This window comes from Phaseolus vulgaris, chromosome 6 (genome assembly GCF_000499845.2).
Source record: "Phaseolus vulgaris cultivar G19833 chromosome 6, P. vulgaris v2.0, whole genome shotgun sequence".
Classification (NCBI taxonomy): domain Eukaryota; kingdom Viridiplantae; phylum Streptophyta; class Magnoliopsida; order Fabales; family Fabaceae; genus Phaseolus; species Phaseolus vulgaris.
Window position 1 is genome coordinate 18,788,428 of NC_023754.2, and position 18,621 is coordinate 18,807,048.

The following is an 18,621-nucleotide window of genomic DNA, read 5'->3' on the forward strand; positions in this document are numbered from 1 at the left end:
ATTTCTCTCTTTATATTTTAGTATAATTTTATATTATATTATATATAAATATTATTTTAAAATGTTATGAATATTTTTTTATTATATTTTTTTAGTTTTATGAATATTTTTATATGATATTATATGTGAATATTAGTATATTATATTATTACAAATAATATTCTTTTTAGACTATTTTTATGTTACATTATATATAAATATTTTATTGATTCAAATTTTATTTTATCATAAATTCGATCAGCAGCACATTGAACATTTTAAAGAAAATTCATATACATATAACACACATATAAAGTAATATGATGGAACATATAGACAGAAAAATGAAAACAAAAATGTGTAAAATAAAGATATTCGTGTTAAGTCTTCTGGAAACCAAAAAAGAAAAGTGTCAACCATGATGAGTTTAGTGGGGTGTTGTGTACATAGGTATTCGTTGCTCCATATTTTCCATTTCGGCTGCTACTTTCTTGCAAATTCAAGTGAATGGAACAAATTATATATATAGTGACACATGAAAAGTCAATTAGTATATATATGGTGATAACTAAATATACATAAACCATTCCATCCACATGGTCATCTCAAAAACCATATCTAAATATGAACCTTTTGGACCCTTTTCTGTATTTAATGTTTACTTTTGTTCTTATTATTGATATTAATATAATGAGACATGTGGAATGTTCTGAAGTTTGGCAGATCCGCAGCACTTGGTTTCCAAGCTTAGGATTTGACTACCTTGATTCCTCCAATTGCATGTTCACATTCCTAATTGCAATACTATACTATTAAAAGCACTACTGATTTAATATTTTTATAGTACCAGTGTTCTATATACAACTTGCTAGCTACCTTTTATGACTATTTTCATCATCAGGATTAGGTATCTTCTAATCAAGCTCAACAAAATTAACTTTTGGACTTTGGCATTCTATAAGCAACACATGTCAAAGCATTCAAGAAAATATAATTTAAATAAGTTTTTTTTTCATTTCAGTGGCCATTGCCCTGCTGTATTTCTGCACCTTAGTTGTTAAAGTGAGACCTTCTATTTGGAATCTCAGACTATTAATCTCTTTAATTCGTTTACAAATGCTTATAACACCAGAAAGCTATCAGTGGTAAATCAATGGCAATTAACTAATGCAACCCAGATGCTTAAAGAACCAAACATTAATAATAATACTGTACTTAACATTATCTATACATATTTTTTATACTTTCTGCATTTTCTTGTATACACATTTTTAAAATATTTCTCCAAAATTAAAGGAAGAAAGAGGTTATAGTTTTGCAAAAGTATTTTCTTATTTAAGCTAGTACAAGTTTTAGGCCATGAATGTGAGGTATATATTGTTTGTGTATATCTTCTGAACTCTGCTCTTGATATATTACAAATGTATGTTTATGTGACCTATAAGTGCAACAAGAATTTGTGAATGGAACAATTTTTCCACTTCAAACTTTTTTCCATCACATTGCTTGGCAAGCAACATATTACATTGCTTTGCTTGGCAGGCAATAGATGCATTCCTTGGAAATGCCTTTTTCTAAGTCTACCAATAGAATAATAAATCTGTTTTTCCCCCATTACCTTGAACACATTACCTTTAATTTAATATCCAACACATCGAAATAAGCAACCACCATGCAATAATAAACCAAATGGGAGACTTTGGTTGAAACCCAATAACTAAAACATGCATAGTGTTTAATTTTCTGTTCTTTTGACCAACTTAAAGTTGATCAGAACCAGATCACATAAGGTCCAAAATAGACCGCGCATGGCTTGCTATATATTAAGCTGGAGGAGCAGTGTTCACTCACAAAACCACAAGTTCAAATTAAACTTGACCTAGCCAGTGCTAGTGATTATTTGAACTATAATGGCTTTGAATTCACGTTGCAACGTGTTTTGCTTCTCTCTTTTCTTTTGTCTGCTTGCCATAGCCTCTGCTCAGCTATCTTCAGATTTCTATGCAACATCATGCTCCAGTGCTCTCTCCACCATAAAATCTAAAGTCAAAAGTGCTGTTTCCAAAGAGCGTCGCATGGGAGCGTCCTTGCTCCGTCTTCATTTCCATGACTGCTTTGTTAATGCAAGTTCTTTCTTCTCTCTCTCTCTCCCTTCCTTCGTCTCTTTCATTCTCTTACTCACGTACACATGCATATATTCACTCAGATCTTGCATGAACATCCATGCATATGTATATACAACTTCAACATGACATGACATGATCTCCAAACATCCTTGGACTCTGTCATGGAATAGAATATATGTAGCTTGTATGAGTTTCCAGAAGTTACACATTTATTTTTCTACACCATGGAGAACACATTGTGTCTTTGTTGATTAAATATTGTTATGAAACTTGTAGGGATGTGATGCATCAGTTCTTCTAGATGACACTTCGAGCTTCACGGGAGAAAAGTCAGCTGCTGCAAACGTGGATTCTTTGAGAGGTTTTGATGTAATCGACGACATCAAAAGTCAGTTGGAAACTGATTGTCCAGGAATTGTTTCCTGTGCAGATATTCTTGCAGTTGCTGCTCGTGATTCTGTCGTATCAGTAAGTTAATTTATTACAATACTATGAACATATACAAGAAAAATTCACATAAACAAGAAATCCATTTTCACTGATGTATGATAAGTTTGTAGTTTTAATATAAAATATTAAGTGAATGGCATTTTTATTGTAACAGTTGGGTGGTTCATCATGGACTGTTGGCTTAGGGAGAAGGGATTCAACCACCGCAAGTAAAGATGCTGCCACCACCGATATTCCATCTCCTCAATTGGATCTGAGTGATCTCATAACAGCTTTTTCAAATAAGGGGTTTACCACCAAAGAGATGGTAGTCCTCTCAGGTAAATTCAGAGAACATGTCAAGATATTTGTAAATTCAGTACAAAACCTAATGATTTTGTTTTTTCTTATCTCAATTAATGTACAATGATGTGTAGGAGCTCATACAACAGGGCAAGCCAAATGCCAGTTCTTCCGGGGTAGGATTTACAATGAAACCAACATTGATTCAGATTTTGCAACATCAACACAGTCAAATTGTCCAAGCACTGATGGTGATAGCAACCTGTCCCCACTTGATGTGACCACCAATGTGTTATTTGACAATTCTTATTTCAAGAATCTAGTGAACAAGAAAGGCCTTCTGCATTCTGATCAACAACTCTTCAGTGGTGGTTCTACTGATTCTCAGGTCACTGCCTACAGCACCAGCTCTTCATCTTTCTATGCAGACTTTTCTAGTGCCATGGTCAAAATGGGAAACCTCAGTCCTTTGACAGGAAGCAGTGGCCAAATCAGAACAAATTGCCGCGCAGTTAACTAAAAATGGAGAAAGTTGGATGAGCATGAATTGAGCAAAGCTAGCTAGAGAATTACATGCTCATTCAGTCACAATCTTTGTGTTATGTTTTTTTTTTTGGTGTGTTCGAGTCTTGTTAATGTCAAAGAATTATCTGAATTTGTAGTCAGTTTATTTTTAGTTGTAGTTCTCCATGAATTGGATACTTTAAATAAAGAGTGTTATTGTTGGTCCATGACACAAGTGTTATTCTCATGGCATTTCAATTCTTGGTGTAAAAGTAGCATGTTGCATCATTTTCTGCTGATTTTAATTGAATCAACTATAATAATTAAACGCCATCATCCACTGTAAAAGATAACTCAGAGGCAATACAATTTTTTCACTTGTTTACTTTGTATCTTATTAACTTAATTCAAGACTCTTTTTAACTAAATGAATTTTGGTTCCAAATAGCTTCGAAACACAATATTATTTCTCCATGATTTCAGAGGAATGCACTTTCTTTATTTTCATGAAAATATATAAAACAAGAGTGCAATTTTTTTTTTAAATCGATCGTTATTATTATTATTAAAAGTTAAAACAGTGTTTGGTAGGTTATTGAGTTTAGCGATAGGCCAACAATTCGTTGACTTAACAGTTTCAAAGTTGTCCTAATTAAGGGGTTAAAAAAATTAAAATAACTTTTTATTGTTTTGTATTTTTTTCACGATTAATCATTTTCTTTCTTTTTAAATATAACATTTGTTTTCTTAGTTACCATTTTTCTATTGTTTTTATAAAAAAATATATTTTACTTAACACAAGATGGTGCCTATGTCACCATCCATGATTATGTTTTATTTAAAAACTAGTAATCATGTGCATCCCCCCATTGGAAAAAAAAATTAAATAATGAATATTCAATTCTAAATTATAAATGTTTTAAATAGTCAATAGAATAATTTTTTTAATAAAAATTAAAAATATCCAAACATAGAATTGCTTAAAATTAATCAAACCTTTTCACTATACAACTTTGAAAGTTCGTCTTAAAGAAAACCGAAACACACTAATAAAGTATACTTTGAGCACGGTTCTCAGCTCCAAGTCAAACTCATGTTCTTCCACTGAAAATAATCGTAACTAAATGTTGACCTTACGCATATTACTAATTATCAATTATAATATAGTATTATTAGGGTTTTAAACTGTAAATGCAATTATTTGAGCTAAGTTTTTTTAATTGGCAAAAAAATTATATTAATAATAGAGGATTTTGGGGATAATTATTTGAGCTCATTACGAACAAATACAACTAATTCAATTTATTATCACTTCATCACAATTATTTATGCTACTAAAAAATTACTAAATGAATACAAATACAGTCACAATTACATTATACAAATACATGGAAACTCAAAAGGAATGAACAGTTTGACATTGAAGCTGTTCATTCCTTTTTGTACTATCAAAAGAGTCTTAGGTTTACAATTTAAGACTAAGTTGTTCTACATTACAACGGTTAAAAGGAAAAATAGAAATAATTTTTTAATAAATTATGGATTCATTGAGAAATTTTGAAGGTTGTAATTGCAGTTATAACTCTGCAATTGCTCCAGATTAGTTGACTCTTCTACAATTGACTCTGATCTCTCCAGCATTCCCAGTAAGAGGCTTCATGTTACCCATCTTGATCATGGAAGCTTTGAAATCTCTTGCAAAAGCAAAAGGGTTACTGCTGTAGAGCTTCACCAAAGAGTCACTTTCACTGCCATCTCCTTTGAAGAGCTCTTGATCAGAATGAAGCAGACCCTTTTGTCTTAGCAAAGCAGTGTAGTATGAAGTGTCAACTCTTGAGGGAGTGACACGATCCAACGGTGCCAGATTACTATCTCCACCACTTTTAGGGCATGTGCTCTGCAAAGAAGATGCAAAGTTGGGGTCTATGTTGGTGTCATTGTAGATCCTGTTCCTAAAGGTAGAGCATTGCGCAAATCCAATGGTGTGTGCACCAGAAAGAGCTACGAGATCTTTAAGGTCAAGTCCATGAGATTGAAAACTTGAAAGAAGCTGGGAGAGGCTGAAAAATGGGGGAGGAAGATTTGAGTTTGCAGCATCCTTGCTTGCAGTTCTTGCGTCCCTTCTACCCAGTGGCACTTTGTACCAATAGAGTGAACCTCCCAACTGTTACCAGAGCAAAGCATTCATTACTATTTGAAGGAGATATTCATCTATAAGTATTCACACAGTTTATTTACTTCTACTTCATTTCATTTTATTTTTCTCTCTATTCTTTCTTTTTATTACATTACCAATCTAATTCACTTTCTAGCTCTTTCATAATTTATTTGTTCCAGAATGTGAGAAGAGAATTAAGATTAGTATGACTAGTGTTGACACTCACAATGGAAACAGAATCACGAGCAGCAATTGCTAAGATATCTGCACATGATACCACAGGACGTTTGCAAGCTTTGTCAACCGCTGCTTTGATTTCATCAACCACCTCCAAACCTCTAATTGAGCCAATATTTGGTAGTGCAGTCTTCTCCCCTGTGAAATTTGGGGTGTCATCCAGCAGAACTGATCCATCACAGCCCTATAATTTCAGCCATGCACATTACTTTTTTGAGGATAATTTACTCAGTTCAAACTAAAAGTTCTTATTTGAATACGGTACCAATGAAAATTTACTATAATGAAATGAATCAACTAACTTGACCTAGTCAACTTGGCTTGGAAATGATGTATATGCAGGCTGTATGTAAGAAGTCAACGGGGGGAGGAAAACAAAAGTCAGAGAAAATTATCATGAATGAAAAACCTGATCCTATAGCTAATTTGACACTGTTTATAAGAGTACCATTTGCAAGACAGACACATGCTATCAGATCATTATTGGAATATCTGCAATGCTTCTTATTGTAATTTTTTTGTTGGAGATGTTTAACTTTCAATGTGAGAAAGAGTAGAAAAGCAATATTGATTAGTGATAGAACTAAGGATTACAGCGTGTGCATGCAACTCACATTGACAAAGCAGTCATGAAAGTGCAAACGCAGTAAAGAAGCTCCCATACGTCGTTCACGGAATATGGCTCTTTGAACAACTGACTTAATGATTGGAAGTGCCTGAGGGCAAACCATGTTGTAAAATTCAGGACTGAGTTGTTGTGCATGAGAAGGGATTGTGAGAAGTGTGGCCATGGCAATAAGAACAAGGAAATGTTGGAGATGAGAAGCCATTTTTGGATCTCGATCTTAACAAGTGTATGATTTGTGTGAGTTTATCTTAATTGGTAGTGGGATTTATATAGACTAGACTCCAAGTAGCAACCAGCTAGTTTACTTGTTTGAGTAATCTACCTAAATTTTTGGATCGTTGTGTTTCAACTTGATTTTGCTAAATTACAAATTGACGCAAACCGCGTAAGAGAAATGTTCAAATATTGCCCCCACGGGCCACACATTTCTATGCATTGCATGCAAATGCATGCCAGCTTCAAATGGGAAAAAGTCGCATGTTAAGCAAAAGGTAAGAATGTTAAACCAAAAACAGTGAAGAATTGTTTTCAGAATCTTGCCCTCAAAATTTGAGTACTAATATTTCAGAATATAGAAAAACATAATGGATATTTACATGGAAGTTTTGAAACACATAAAACAGAAAAACGGGAGCCATTTATAATTAGGAAATGGATAAAGTAATGAAGAAAAAATGTATGTTTTTTTATAAAAGTATATTACGTATCACGGGTCAAAGAGAATTGTCGTTGGTACAAATAATGAAAAGTCTAGTGTCAATATATTTTCCGCTTTCGATATCAGTGTTACATGTTACATCACAGTTTTGTTTTTAAAAATCGTTTTTTAGGTTGAGAGAAGTATATAAACTACCTTAATATCCATTTACCCTTAACCTTAATTTCTGAGTTTGTGAGTGATATGAGAGTATATTATATATGAAAAGAGTTAATTGTGTGAGAGAGCCAAAAGTCCATGCCAGCTTCTATGAGTAAACTGATCATAAAAGTTGCGCGTAAGAAGAGGTAGTTGGTAAGTATTATATATGAATATAATAGTTCGTATTGACAAAATGTTAACCAAGGAAAGTTGAAAATATTGAAACGAAAATGTCGACCAATTCTGCAACGTTAAAACAAGAGTAAATAGAATCTTAATATAGTTTTTCTTTTCGTGCTGTACTACTCAGTGCAATTATTAGGTCGGCTTTAGTAAGGAAGATTCATAATTTGGATAAAGTCATAATTTATTAAGTAATTGGATTGCAAAAATTCATAATCACACATTAGTGAAAACGAAAACTGAAATAGTTCAACTATGATGATTTCTTCAAAAGTCAAGAAAGCATGCATATACTTTTTTTTTTTTTTAGAAATATAAATGTACTTGTACGACCAGCCGAGTCACCAACTTGAGGACCAAATCGTGACTCAAACGAGATAGTCGATCACGTCGCACACGTGGTCGACCGACACATAACATTCAAGTCAAAGGTTGATCGGATTTGCGAGACTAATCCATGATTAAGGGTGACCTAACACAACTCTAATTGTAAACTAACCTGGCCCAACAATGAAGACCCATTGAGGTAATATCAATAACACGCATTTCAAAAAGAAATGTACGTCATTATCTACAGTACTCTGATAACCGAGTGCTGATACCCCACTGACTTAAGTATCGAAGTGCATTTTGCAGGTACTTAAGTATCGAAGTGCATTTTGCAGGTACTCCACCCGCCTGAGGAGTTGGACAACCAGGAAGACGAATGCATCAAGAAGCATCAAAAGTGTGAAACCGACCGGACACGTCAGCAGGAGCAATTGTTCCCTAGATCTCCAAATTTGGTCTCTAAATCTCCAAATCCGTTCGAGAAAGAAAAGCTATTACATTGACGATGAATTTAATGATAACATTACTACTACCCGTGCTACGCGAACATAGTGACAGTTCAGGGGCAAAGTTACTGTGATTAGTGTACGAACTACTTATATGATAGATATTCATTGTTAATAAAAAACTTTTATGATAGTTAAAAGCCATAATAATAATAATTATTATAATAATAATAATTATTATTATTATAATCATTAATATTTTTTTGGAGGAAATCGAATCAAGTAGAGAGATAAAAGTTTTAACCAATACAAACATTATATCATTGTTTTTATTATAATTATGGTTATTATTAGTATTATTATTAAATATTACCCTAAATCCTAATAATAACAATAATAATATTGAGATTAATATCATCAATATTATTAATATGTAATTCATTAATATTATTAACATATATTAATATTATTATTACTAATATTAATAATAAAAATATTATTAATATTAAAATAATAATAATATTTATAATTATTATTATTTATATATATTCATAGATAAATTTATCCACAGAATTTGCATTCATAAAATTAATAACAATACTAATAATATTAATAACAATATTAATATTATTATTATTATGAATAATAGTATTAATATTTTTATTATTACTATTAATATAAAATTGTTATTGTTAATATTAATTTTTTTATTAAAATTGATGATAAAATTATTGTTATTAATATTATTTATAAATATAATTCCGTAGGTAAACTATTCATGAATCTGTGTTTGTAAATAAATTTATCTTCATATTTATATTCATAAATAATATTAATAAAATTTTGATACTTTTTTGTAGTTTATTGTTAAGAATGAGAGGTATGGTATATGAGATGTAGGTAGAAGGGTTAGAATAGTAAGAGTAGATCAGGCCATAACTAGTTTAGATTGAGCTTGATAGAAGATAAAAAAATAAGAAACAAAGGAGACATGTATTTCATAAAGGTAGTAAGAATAAGAATGTTATCATTATACTTGTCTCCATGCATTTCTTGGGTCATGTTCATCTATTATTTAATTAACTACAACAAAAATCATAAATAATAACAAAAAATTCAATCACTAAATGATCAAAATCAGCACTAAGTTAAACAGTGACCAAAATATTGATCACTATTTTAAAATCTTACACTAAAAAAAATTGGTTTATTATTATTAATACTTTTTTTACTATTATTATATTTTTATTATATCATTTTTAAGGCTATTAAAGTTAATTTTAACGTTTTGTTGAAAAAGGAGTTGAACCTCCAAAACTACAACAATGAATATTTCCAAAACCAGTAATGAAAAAGTATGATTATTATTGTGTTACTATGACTATTATTATTATTATTATTATTATTTATAATATTGTCATTAATAATGTTATTATTAAAATTAGTATTATTTTAATTATTATTAATCTATTTTAATTAATATTACTATTGATATTAATATTATTATATTTATTAATATTGTTAATGTTAAAATTATTATTATATTTATTAATATTATTTATTGATATTAATAATAATAATAATAATACTATTATTATTATTATTATTTTAATTATTAATATTATTACTAATTTATTATTATTTGATATTAATATTATTAATATTCTATTTAATTTTAATATTTTTAATATTAATAATATTAGCATTAATATTATTACTATTATTATATTATTATTAATATATTTAATATTATTATTAATATTAATTTTGGGTGAGCTAAGCGTGAAAATTAAAAAAGAGAAATATACATAAATTGTTGGAAAATAAAAACTTAATATAATTATTGATTTTTTTTTACTGATTTTGTGAATGATTTGATGATATAATTTATAATCATTAATTTGATAACTAATTTTGTAAATAATAGTTACTACATTTTTCGATGATAAGACCATATATTTCAGTCACTATTCAACAACTTTTTAATAATATTTTTATTTGAGACTAAATAAATTAGTTGATGCTAGATGTGAAATAAAGAGCACGTGGAAGGAGGAATAAGGATAGAGAGAGGAAGTAGGAGAAAATGTGAATTGTGTGTGTTGTGTTATATAGTGTAGTGTTTGTCATGTAGGTAAGTAAAGGATAAACCAACCGCACCAGGAGAATTGGAGCACAAGTTCTGCAAATAAGGAGAAGGATTTTTTTTTTCTCAACAAAAAATAAATAAAATTAAAATAAACATGGTGTCTCAATATAATAATCAAATTCAGCAAAATCAATTCACACAGTAACTACCTAGTTTGCATAGTAATGCATGACAGATTGCACATATTATAATTTTTGTTGTAATGAAGAAGGACTTGAAGGCATATAAGTAAAGTTGGATGATGAATGTTGAGGCTGTGAATAGTGAAGAAAATGTAGGGATATAACGATAACACTAGAAAGCTAAGCGGTGAATGGAAAAATCAGAACTTCAAGAGGGATGATATATGAAGGTGCTACAAGAATCAATCAATCAAATAGAAGAAGTGAAGTCCCATTATGATATAAGCCAAATAATCAAAATTCAAACTCTTTATTTTTGTGCATGTATTGGAACTCCAACAAATCTCATAATGATACATTTGTATGTAAAAGTCGTTGGTTGGTGAGACTAACGAAGCATGTACATTGTTATGTCTTCACGATGTTGTCTAAATATAAATTTCTTTGTTTTTTGGAATGGGCTAGAGCGAGTGACACTTATACTCAAGGCACAAGATTTTAAAGATTATATATAAATATTCTATTTATAATATATTTATTAATTTAATTATAGCTAATAAAACACTAAACTAAAAAAACTTCAATCTTATAATCAAACCAACAATATATTACAACTAACACAATGCGTTTACTTCAACATTGTTAATTTCAATGTGGTCCACTCTATAAGCTCTTCTTGCTGACGGTGTGGTGAGTATGCAAGTAACTAAGGGAAAAAATGATATATGTAACCAATAATAATACTGAGTAGGTATACATTGATAATTAAATAGAACATGAAGCATGCATTAATTTCCTATTGAGGGACCAACTTCAAATAATTAATACATCTCACATTGAGGGAGTACACCAACTCCAAATAATTATTAGAGCTTATTTTCTGTGTATTAATCTTTCACCTTATACCAGATGTAATAACGCTTTAATTAAAAAATGTTTCATAATAATTAAGTGCCAGATAATCTTCCATCATTATTTTATGTTGCAGGCCAATCTGCAAAAAATGACAGTAAATATTTCTTAAACTTTCAATGTTTGACCTAAAATTAAGCTCGTGAGTAATGGAGCATATATAAATGAAGATGAGTGTATACACGCGGGTAAATTGCACATATTACGGACAGATTAGAAGTTTGAGCGAAACAAGTAAACATAATGCAAAAAAATTTTAATCAGTAAAAAAATATATAAATAAAAGAGTAATGGAATATCTCAACTCATATATAAGGTTCTGTATAAAATGTTCTTAAAAAAAAAAAGAAAACTATAATCTACAAGATTACGCTGTACAAAATCCAAAAATTTAACAATAAGCTGAATCCTTATGTTTATATTGTAATTATCATATAAAACATAGAATTTTTAATAAAGAAATCTTTCACCTTTATGCATTGTATAAGGTCAAAAAAAACTGGCATGATTCTTCTTTTTTTTATCGACAATAATAAATTGATAAATGCGATCCATTTTAGGGATGGATCAACCCTTATACAACTGGTATGATTTCTAATGTGTCAAAGTAGGTGAAGTTGTTAACTTGACAGATAAATGACTAGCAGACTACATTTAACTGTTAAATGTGAGAACATATCCTATTTTAAACAACGAGATAGAACAATCAAGACAAGTGGAAATATGCTAAAGGGTTCAAACACCATAAAGGATAAGTAAAATCTGATTTTTTATTTTATTTAGTTTAGTGATCCGAATCCACCATTTGTTGGATTATACTAAAGATTTCCTTCCTATCACAAATATCGTTCTTAAACAAAACTCTATTTTTGTAAGACCAAATTTCTGACATCATTGTTGTTCATAGGCCTGGAGGGTGTTAGAAAACAAGATTGCTACTAAAGTTAACTTGGAAAGGCGTTCAAATTTTTTGCAGTTCTCTTTATGTAAGGCCTCTGTCAACTTTACATTGCATACGGATTTTTACATACAAATTAAATTTCGTATGTAAACAGGTATTATATACGGAAAAATCCTTATGTAATTACATACGGAAAAAATTGCATATCCGTATGTAACTTTTGGCGCCATGGAACGCCATAAAATAAAATTTGCAATGAATGGGATTCAAAACAAGGTTCCTTCATTGACCAAAAAAAATTTAACCACTACACCAAACAAATTCTTTAATATTATTATGATTTTTATTATACTTATTATTATTAATAATATTAACAATATTAATATTAATATAATTTATTTTATTATTATTATTATTAATATAATTATTATATTAATAATAATAAGTATAATAAAATTGATAATCTGACTAAAAAACTTATCTGGTCTAGTGGTTAATATTAATGTGACTAATTTGTTGTTAAGTAAAGTGATCAAATTATCATGACTTATTTAAATATGTATCTCTTAAACTCACTTTTCTTCCATATTAATTCCTCCTTCTGTCTCACTATGTTATATGAGCTATTTCCTGCATTATAGCCGGTTTAAATGTCGTATTTCCCACTGAAATTACATAATCAGGTCATTCAGTAGAAAAAATTTGAATGAAAATTTTAATCTTTCATGAAAAATGAATTCATTAATTAATATGAAAAAATTCAAATATTAAATCAACAATAGGTAATGAAAACATTATATAAAATAGAAACTTGCAAGCTATAAAAAAAAACTGCTTACTGTTAATTACTAGAAACTTGTGTAAGCTATAAAAATTTCTCACTAATAAGACCGATATTAAAAGTTATAAATATTAATTACGAGTTTTCTTGTTAGCAATTCACATAGCTTACATTGTGTTTACTTTATACAAGTCAACTTCAAAAAAAATTTAGTTAAATCGAATAACAAGATTTGAAACTCTTGCGATGATTCACTCACTGCACGAATTCAGAAAGTACAAATTGTCCACAAATTGTTACATAGTCACTGTCTTAGAGCGACCTTTATCTTTTGCTGGTTTCTTTTGACACTTATGGTTCAAAGTTATCTGAACCTAACACGTTAATCTTAATAGGTAGAAAAAACACAATTACAGACATTTTAAACGAACACATGCATCCATAGCTTAGTTCGCTCATAATATAATGATAATGATAATAATAATAATAATAATTATATTAATAATAATAATTTCTCAATCTTTGAGTCTTTATTGTGGTGCATCCACGAACGATATTTGGATGCAGCATTAGTTAATCCTTCTGCAATTGCGTCTGATCTCTCCATTTCTACCGGTGAGAGGCTTCAAGTTCCCCATCTTGATCATAGAATCCTTAAAATCGTTAGCAAATGCAGAAGGGTTCATGCTATAAAGCTTTACCAACTTGTCACTTTCACTTCCATCCCCCTTGTAGAGTTCTTGGTCAGAGTGAAGGAGACCCTTTTTGCAGAGCAATTCCTTGTAGTATGAAGTGTCAACACTTGAAGGAGTTGGGTCCAACGGAGCCAAGTTGCTATCACCACCAACTCTAGGGCATGTTCTGCGCAAAGAGGCTGCAAAACTAGGGTTAATGTTGGTGTCGTTGTAGATGCGGTCTCTGAAGGTACCGCACCTTGCAGAACCTATGGTGTGGCCACCTGAGAGTGCCACTAAGTCCTTCAGGTTCATTCCGTGAGATTTGAAGTTGGTCAGAAGCTGTGAGAAGCTGAAAAATGGAGGGGGAAGGTTGGCGTTTGCAGCATCTTTGCTTGCACTTCTGGCGTCTCTTCTACCTAGTAATACAGAGTACCATAGGTTTGGACCTCCCAGCTGTTTGGAACACAAAATGTGTTACTTTTTAAATAATCAATGAACTATAAAGTACTGTTTTATTCCAAAAATTTAAAAGAATTGGAAGAAACTATTTTCTTGTTAACCTAGAGAGAAAAAATAGTGGAAATATACATATATTTAGTAATATTTTATGATAAAAAAAAGATGATAAATGTGTGGAACTAATTATAACTATAATATATGCTTACGATGGCGACAGAATCACGAGCAGCTGTAGCTAAGATATCAGCACATGAAACGACATGGCCTTTGCAAGCTTTGTCAACTGCTGCCTTAATCTCATCAACCACTTCAAACCCTCTTATAGAATTCAAATTTGGTAGTGCTGTTTTCTCGCCAATGAACTTCTTGGTGTCATCCAACAGAACTGATCCATCACATCCCTGTAACTCATCCCAACCATCAATATATCATAATATTATACGAAATTTTCAACTTTGATTAGCAAAGTAATTGCTATAGGAAACTAGAGCGCAATATTAGTTAGTTGTGTCTATGTTTATGGCATCAAAACATGAAACTCAAATGTAACAAAGTAATTGATAACTTACATTAACAAAGCAGTCATGGAAATGCAGACGCAGCAGTGACGCTCCAATGCGTCGTTCACGATTAATCGCTTGCTGAACAAGTGATCTTATGATTGGTAATGCCTTGGGACAAACTTTGTCGTAGAAATTAGGAGTGAGATGTGCATTGGAAGGGACGATAAATGTGAGGAAAGTGGCTAGAACAAGAACAAGCAGGGATTGGATGATAGAAGTCATCGTGTTGTGCTTTGAACTTAGTTATTATTGCTTTGGCTAGGGCATGATTTATATAGAAGGAAGTGGCAATAAGGTATCCATTAGTTAATTCGTTTGCATGCTTCAACTAGCTATATTCACATAATATTTTATGCATGATACAACTGGATGTGCATAACATTGCCCCGCCCACGTTGGCTAGAGACATCAAGTCAAGAGATGCTGCATGTTTCGGGGCTGTGTTTATCTTAAATAAAAATGGAATTACACAATTGGCACTAATTGAGTTTATATTCCACTTGCACGAGCCTCATTTTCTTTCATCTAAATTCTCATAATCTTTAACCCCCTCCAACGTCTCTGAGAAATCACTTTTTGCTCCTCCTCAGTTGTGAGATTTTCTTTCTCTGAGGTGAGCTTCTTAGCCTTCCCCTACCTCCTTGCAGCTCCATCTTTTTTATCATTGATTTCCCATTGATTTCTCCAGCAGCTTCGTTCATCGTTTATTAAAGGAGTACATGAAATATTATTATTCTTATAAATTTCCTCTTCTACAGCTTTCCATATATTCAATGCTTCTAAGTAGGTTTCTGTACGAACAACCCACATTTGATAATTGTCTTTATCAAAGACAGATGGTGCCGAAAAATCGAAACCTCCTTGCAATCTACTAACCTCACAGATTCCTTAAGAAGATAACTCTAATACCAATTTTTGGTTTTTTAGAATAAATCAGAGGAAGATATTTTATTATCATTGCTAACAATTACATTTATAATCTTAAATGATTTTATGAATAGTTACCTAAAACTATTAAATCAACAATTAAAACAAAATATGCATTTATTTACCGTTAAAAGCAGAATTTCTGCGGCAGCTTCGTTTATTAAAGGAGTACAGTTACTATTCTTATATACACTAGGCTACCTATTTATTAATTACTATATGCTAATTTTAACAATCGAAAATGAAATATATGAAGAAAAAGATGTTAATTAAGACCATTGAACATCCAAGATCCACGATAAAGCCAATTCATGATGAATATATACATATCACTGCATGCACTTTTCACCTATTTTAACAAGAGTGTGCCCCCTCTTTTGGAATTTGCATAGTGATTCTACCATGTAAACAAATGTGAGACATGTGGGAACGTGAGTGATGTAATTAACATTTTTTTCTTCTAAAGTTAGTCCAGAAAATAATTGCAAAAGCTAACCTTTCGGAGTCATATTTTTCATTAGAGACAATAAAGGAATCTTAATTATTTTTCTCGGATCAAAAGCATACTTGCATTGACTCTAAGGCAGTGCTCACTATGATTGCCTCGAACTGAACCAGTTATATGATGAGCATTAAATGCTAAATATATAATAGTTATGGATGAGAATTTTTACAAAATTTTAAAAGAAGAAAATAAAAAGAAAATTTGAAATTAATGTTTTTTATTAAAATCAAAATAAAATATATTTTTAGACAAAAAGGAAATTTCATAAAAGGAAAAACATATTTAATCATTAAAATAATTTATACATAAGTTCATTTATACCAATTCTTTCATATACTTTTATAAATTCTTTTATTTTTAACTTGAATATAAATTTATTTTAATTATGAAAAAGTCAAAGTCTTTTTTCTTCTTTTCTCTCACTATAATAAAAACATTTTTCATACTTTGGATATATAATAATATACAATACAATTTGATCGTTGACAAATTTGTACTTAACCAATTATTTAGTTGTAGGAAATTATGATTTTTGTATCTCAATTAGTCATAAGAAATCTAAATCATGACCATGCCTGCGTTATTATTTTTGACATTGATATGTCAACTCTTGGAATAAATCAAAGCAATTGATAGAAGAAAATGTTAGGCGTATAGGATGGTGAGCTGGGATTCTTCTCGTCCTTTTGCTTCTCCTTCGGCACTCGGTCTCGGCTGAACATCGGATGGTGGGGTACCTGCGAAGGCACTCCGACGCTCAAGTCAGTAAAGTGGGTGGTCAGCTCTCAGGTAGGTGAACAGTAATAAATGACATACCTTACTCCTCGGAATACGTGCTATTTATATTATTCTAATGGACCTACCTTGTTGGGCCCGTTTATCGAGGTGAATACTGGTTAAGGTCGCATTACCTAATTCTTAGTGATGGATTAACTTCACTGATCTTGGTTTGAGCGTTAACTTTAGTAGGGGTCGGCCGACGGCCAAGTACCCATGGTGTGGGCCGGCCCTCGGCCAAATTCCAGTGGTGTCGATTGTCTCGGCCAAGACTCTTAAGGTCTCGACCGAGTCTTCCAAGGTCTCGACCAAACAGGCAGTCGGCCTCGTCATCTCAACCAAGTCTCTCAGGTCTCGACCGACCTTCCTTTAGTTTTAGTTAGGTTGACCAGATCTCGGACAAGGAGGTTAGGGGTCGGCCTCATCCATACCGGTACAATAGGCAATTCCTACAATTAAATTCTAGTTAATGTTTATAAATTGACAGAACATAAAAATAGCCTGTTATCTATTATAATATTTTTTTAATATATATAAAAAAGTTGCTCATAACTTAATAGAAAGTTTTCATTTAAATTAAATATATTAGGCAGGAAAATTTGAACTAGATTTTCTTCCAATCATATAAAATATAGATATTTATTTTGACTTTTTGAACTTAGCTTGGTTGGTCGGCTACCTGCTGATTTAATAAGGAGTGTAAGGTCTAACAAAAGGTCTATCCATCTAAATAATAATGATTCAGGGAGTTTACAGGCACTTGTCAATCAACAATTATCTGACTTTTCATCAAAACTTTTATATATATAAAGAATTTACTTTATAAACAAATTATTAAATTTAAAAATAAAAATAATTAATTATTATATTAATTAAATTAAATATTATTAAAGTTAAATATATTTTTATTAAATATTTTTAACGTCGATAAATAATCAAAGCCAAACTTTTTGCTGAAGTGAAATTTCGGGCTGACATTTATAAATAGTCAAAATTAGATTTTTAGTTGATGTGGAATTTTGTTTATCACGTAATTTATTTACAACAATCTCTTTCAAAACTTTATAAAGTATAGAAAAATAATTAATCTACAATTTTGAGTGAGGGAAAAAATTGTTAAATAAATTTATATAATATTTAATTTTGTATATTGTTATAGGTATTGATGGAAAAACGTACGCGAAAACAATACACACAATCATGGATTAACTGAAAAAAATAAAGAACACATGATTTATCGTGCTTCAGTCGCTAACTGCAACCGACATCCACACGGACAATTATTAGGTTTTCATTTCTTTAATGTTGCACACTAATTACACTAAACATGATATTTAGTTAGTCCAACTCAATTGATTTTGACTTCATACTCAATAAGTATTTAGGTAAAATGCAAAAATCTTAGATGAAATCAACACAAATATCTTTATTTGTATAAAAAAAAAAAAGTTTTCACTCTCTTTCCCTTCCACTCATCCACTTATGAAACAAACACAATGCTAAAAATATATTTAACTCAATACCACTATTGTGATTTTCTATGTAAATATACTAACATTAAATACAAAATTGTTGATCATATGATTTTCAGTTTAAACCATTGATGAGTTAAAATTGAGTGGATAAATAATCTCGTTTTACCCTGTCAAGGAATAATCAAACTTAT

General features: G+C 30.6%; 3 protein-coding genes across 3 annotated transcripts; 1 reads left to right on the forward strand and 2 right to left on the reverse strand.

The window, feature by feature from the left end:
- Nucleotides 1-1,651: 1,651 nt before the first annotated feature.
- On the forward strand, nucleotides 1,652-3,568 carry LOC137831542 (cationic peroxidase 1-like). The gene is made up of 4 exons (XM_068639262.1): nucleotides 1,652-2,102; nucleotides 2,382-2,573; nucleotides 2,710-2,875; nucleotides 2,972-3,568. Exons 1-4 carry the CDS (start codon nucleotides 1,890-1,892, stop codon nucleotides 3,355-3,357), a joined length of 957 nt encoding a protein of 318 aa, XP_068495363.1. The 5' UTR covers nucleotides 1,652-1,889; the 3' UTR covers nucleotides 3,358-3,568.
- Nucleotides 3,569-4,607: 1,039 nt separating this feature from the next.
- Nucleotides 4,608-6,764, reverse strand: LOC137831541 (peroxidase RIP1-like). Its single transcript, XM_068639260.1, has 3 exons — nucleotides 6,351-6,764; nucleotides 5,726-5,920; nucleotides 4,608-5,505 (listed from the first exon to the last, which is right to left on the reverse strand). Exons 1-3 carry the CDS (start codon nucleotides 6,564-6,566, stop codon nucleotides 4,942-4,944), a joined length of 975 nt encoding a protein of 324 aa, XP_068495361.1. The 5' UTR covers nucleotides 6,567-6,764; the 3' UTR covers nucleotides 4,608-4,941.
- Nucleotides 6,765-13,270: 6,506 nt separating this feature from the next.
- On the reverse strand, nucleotides 13,271-14,987 carry LOC137831543 (peroxidase RIP1-like). Its single transcript, XM_068639263.1, has 3 exons — nucleotides 14,753-14,987; nucleotides 14,390-14,584; nucleotides 13,271-14,177 (listed from the first exon to the last, which is right to left on the reverse strand). Exons 1-3 carry the CDS (start codon nucleotides 14,966-14,968, stop codon nucleotides 13,617-13,619), a joined length of 972 nt encoding a protein of 323 aa, XP_068495364.1. The 5' UTR covers nucleotides 14,969-14,987; the 3' UTR covers nucleotides 13,271-13,616.
- Nucleotides 14,988-18,621: the final 3,634 nt, after the last annotated feature.

Bases quoted from the DNA above. Each gene is read 5' to 3' on its own strand.
- LOC137831542 (XM_068639262.1), top strand. From the start codon at position 1,890: ATGGCTTTGAATTCACGTTGCAACGTGTTTTGCTTCTCTCTTTTCTTT. The intron at 2,574-2,709 runs GTAAGTTAATTT...TTATTGTAACAG, and splicing joins CTCGTGATTCTGTCGTATCA to TTGGGTGGTTCATCATGGAC. The intron at 2,876-2,971 runs GTAAATTCAGAG...AATGATGTGTAG, and splicing joins AGAGATGGTAGTCCTCTCAG to GAGCTCATACAACAGGGCAA.
- LOC137831541 (XM_068639260.1), bottom strand. From the start codon at position 6,566: ATGGCTTCTCATCTCCAACATTTCCTTGTTCTTATTGCCATGGCCACA. The intron at 5,921-6,350 runs GTGAGTTGCATG...CTGAAATTATAG, and splicing joins TTCATGACTGCTTTGTCAAT to GGCTGTGATGGATCAGTTCT. The intron at 5,506-5,725 runs GTGAGTGTCAAC...CTCTGGTAACAG, and splicing joins CTCGTGATTCTGTTTCCATT to TTGGGAGGTTCACTCTATTG.
- LOC137831543 (XM_068639263.1), bottom strand. From the start codon at position 14,968: ATGACTTCTATCATCCAATCCCTGCTTGTTCTTGTTCTAGCCACTTTC. The intron at 14,585-14,752 runs GTAAGTTATCAA...GATGAGTTACAG, and splicing joins TCCATGACTGCTTTGTTAAT to GGATGTGATGGATCAGTTCT. The intron at 14,178-14,389 runs GTAAGCATATAT...TGTTCCAAACAG, and splicing joins CTCGTGATTCTGTCGCCATC to CTGGGAGGTCCAAACCTATG.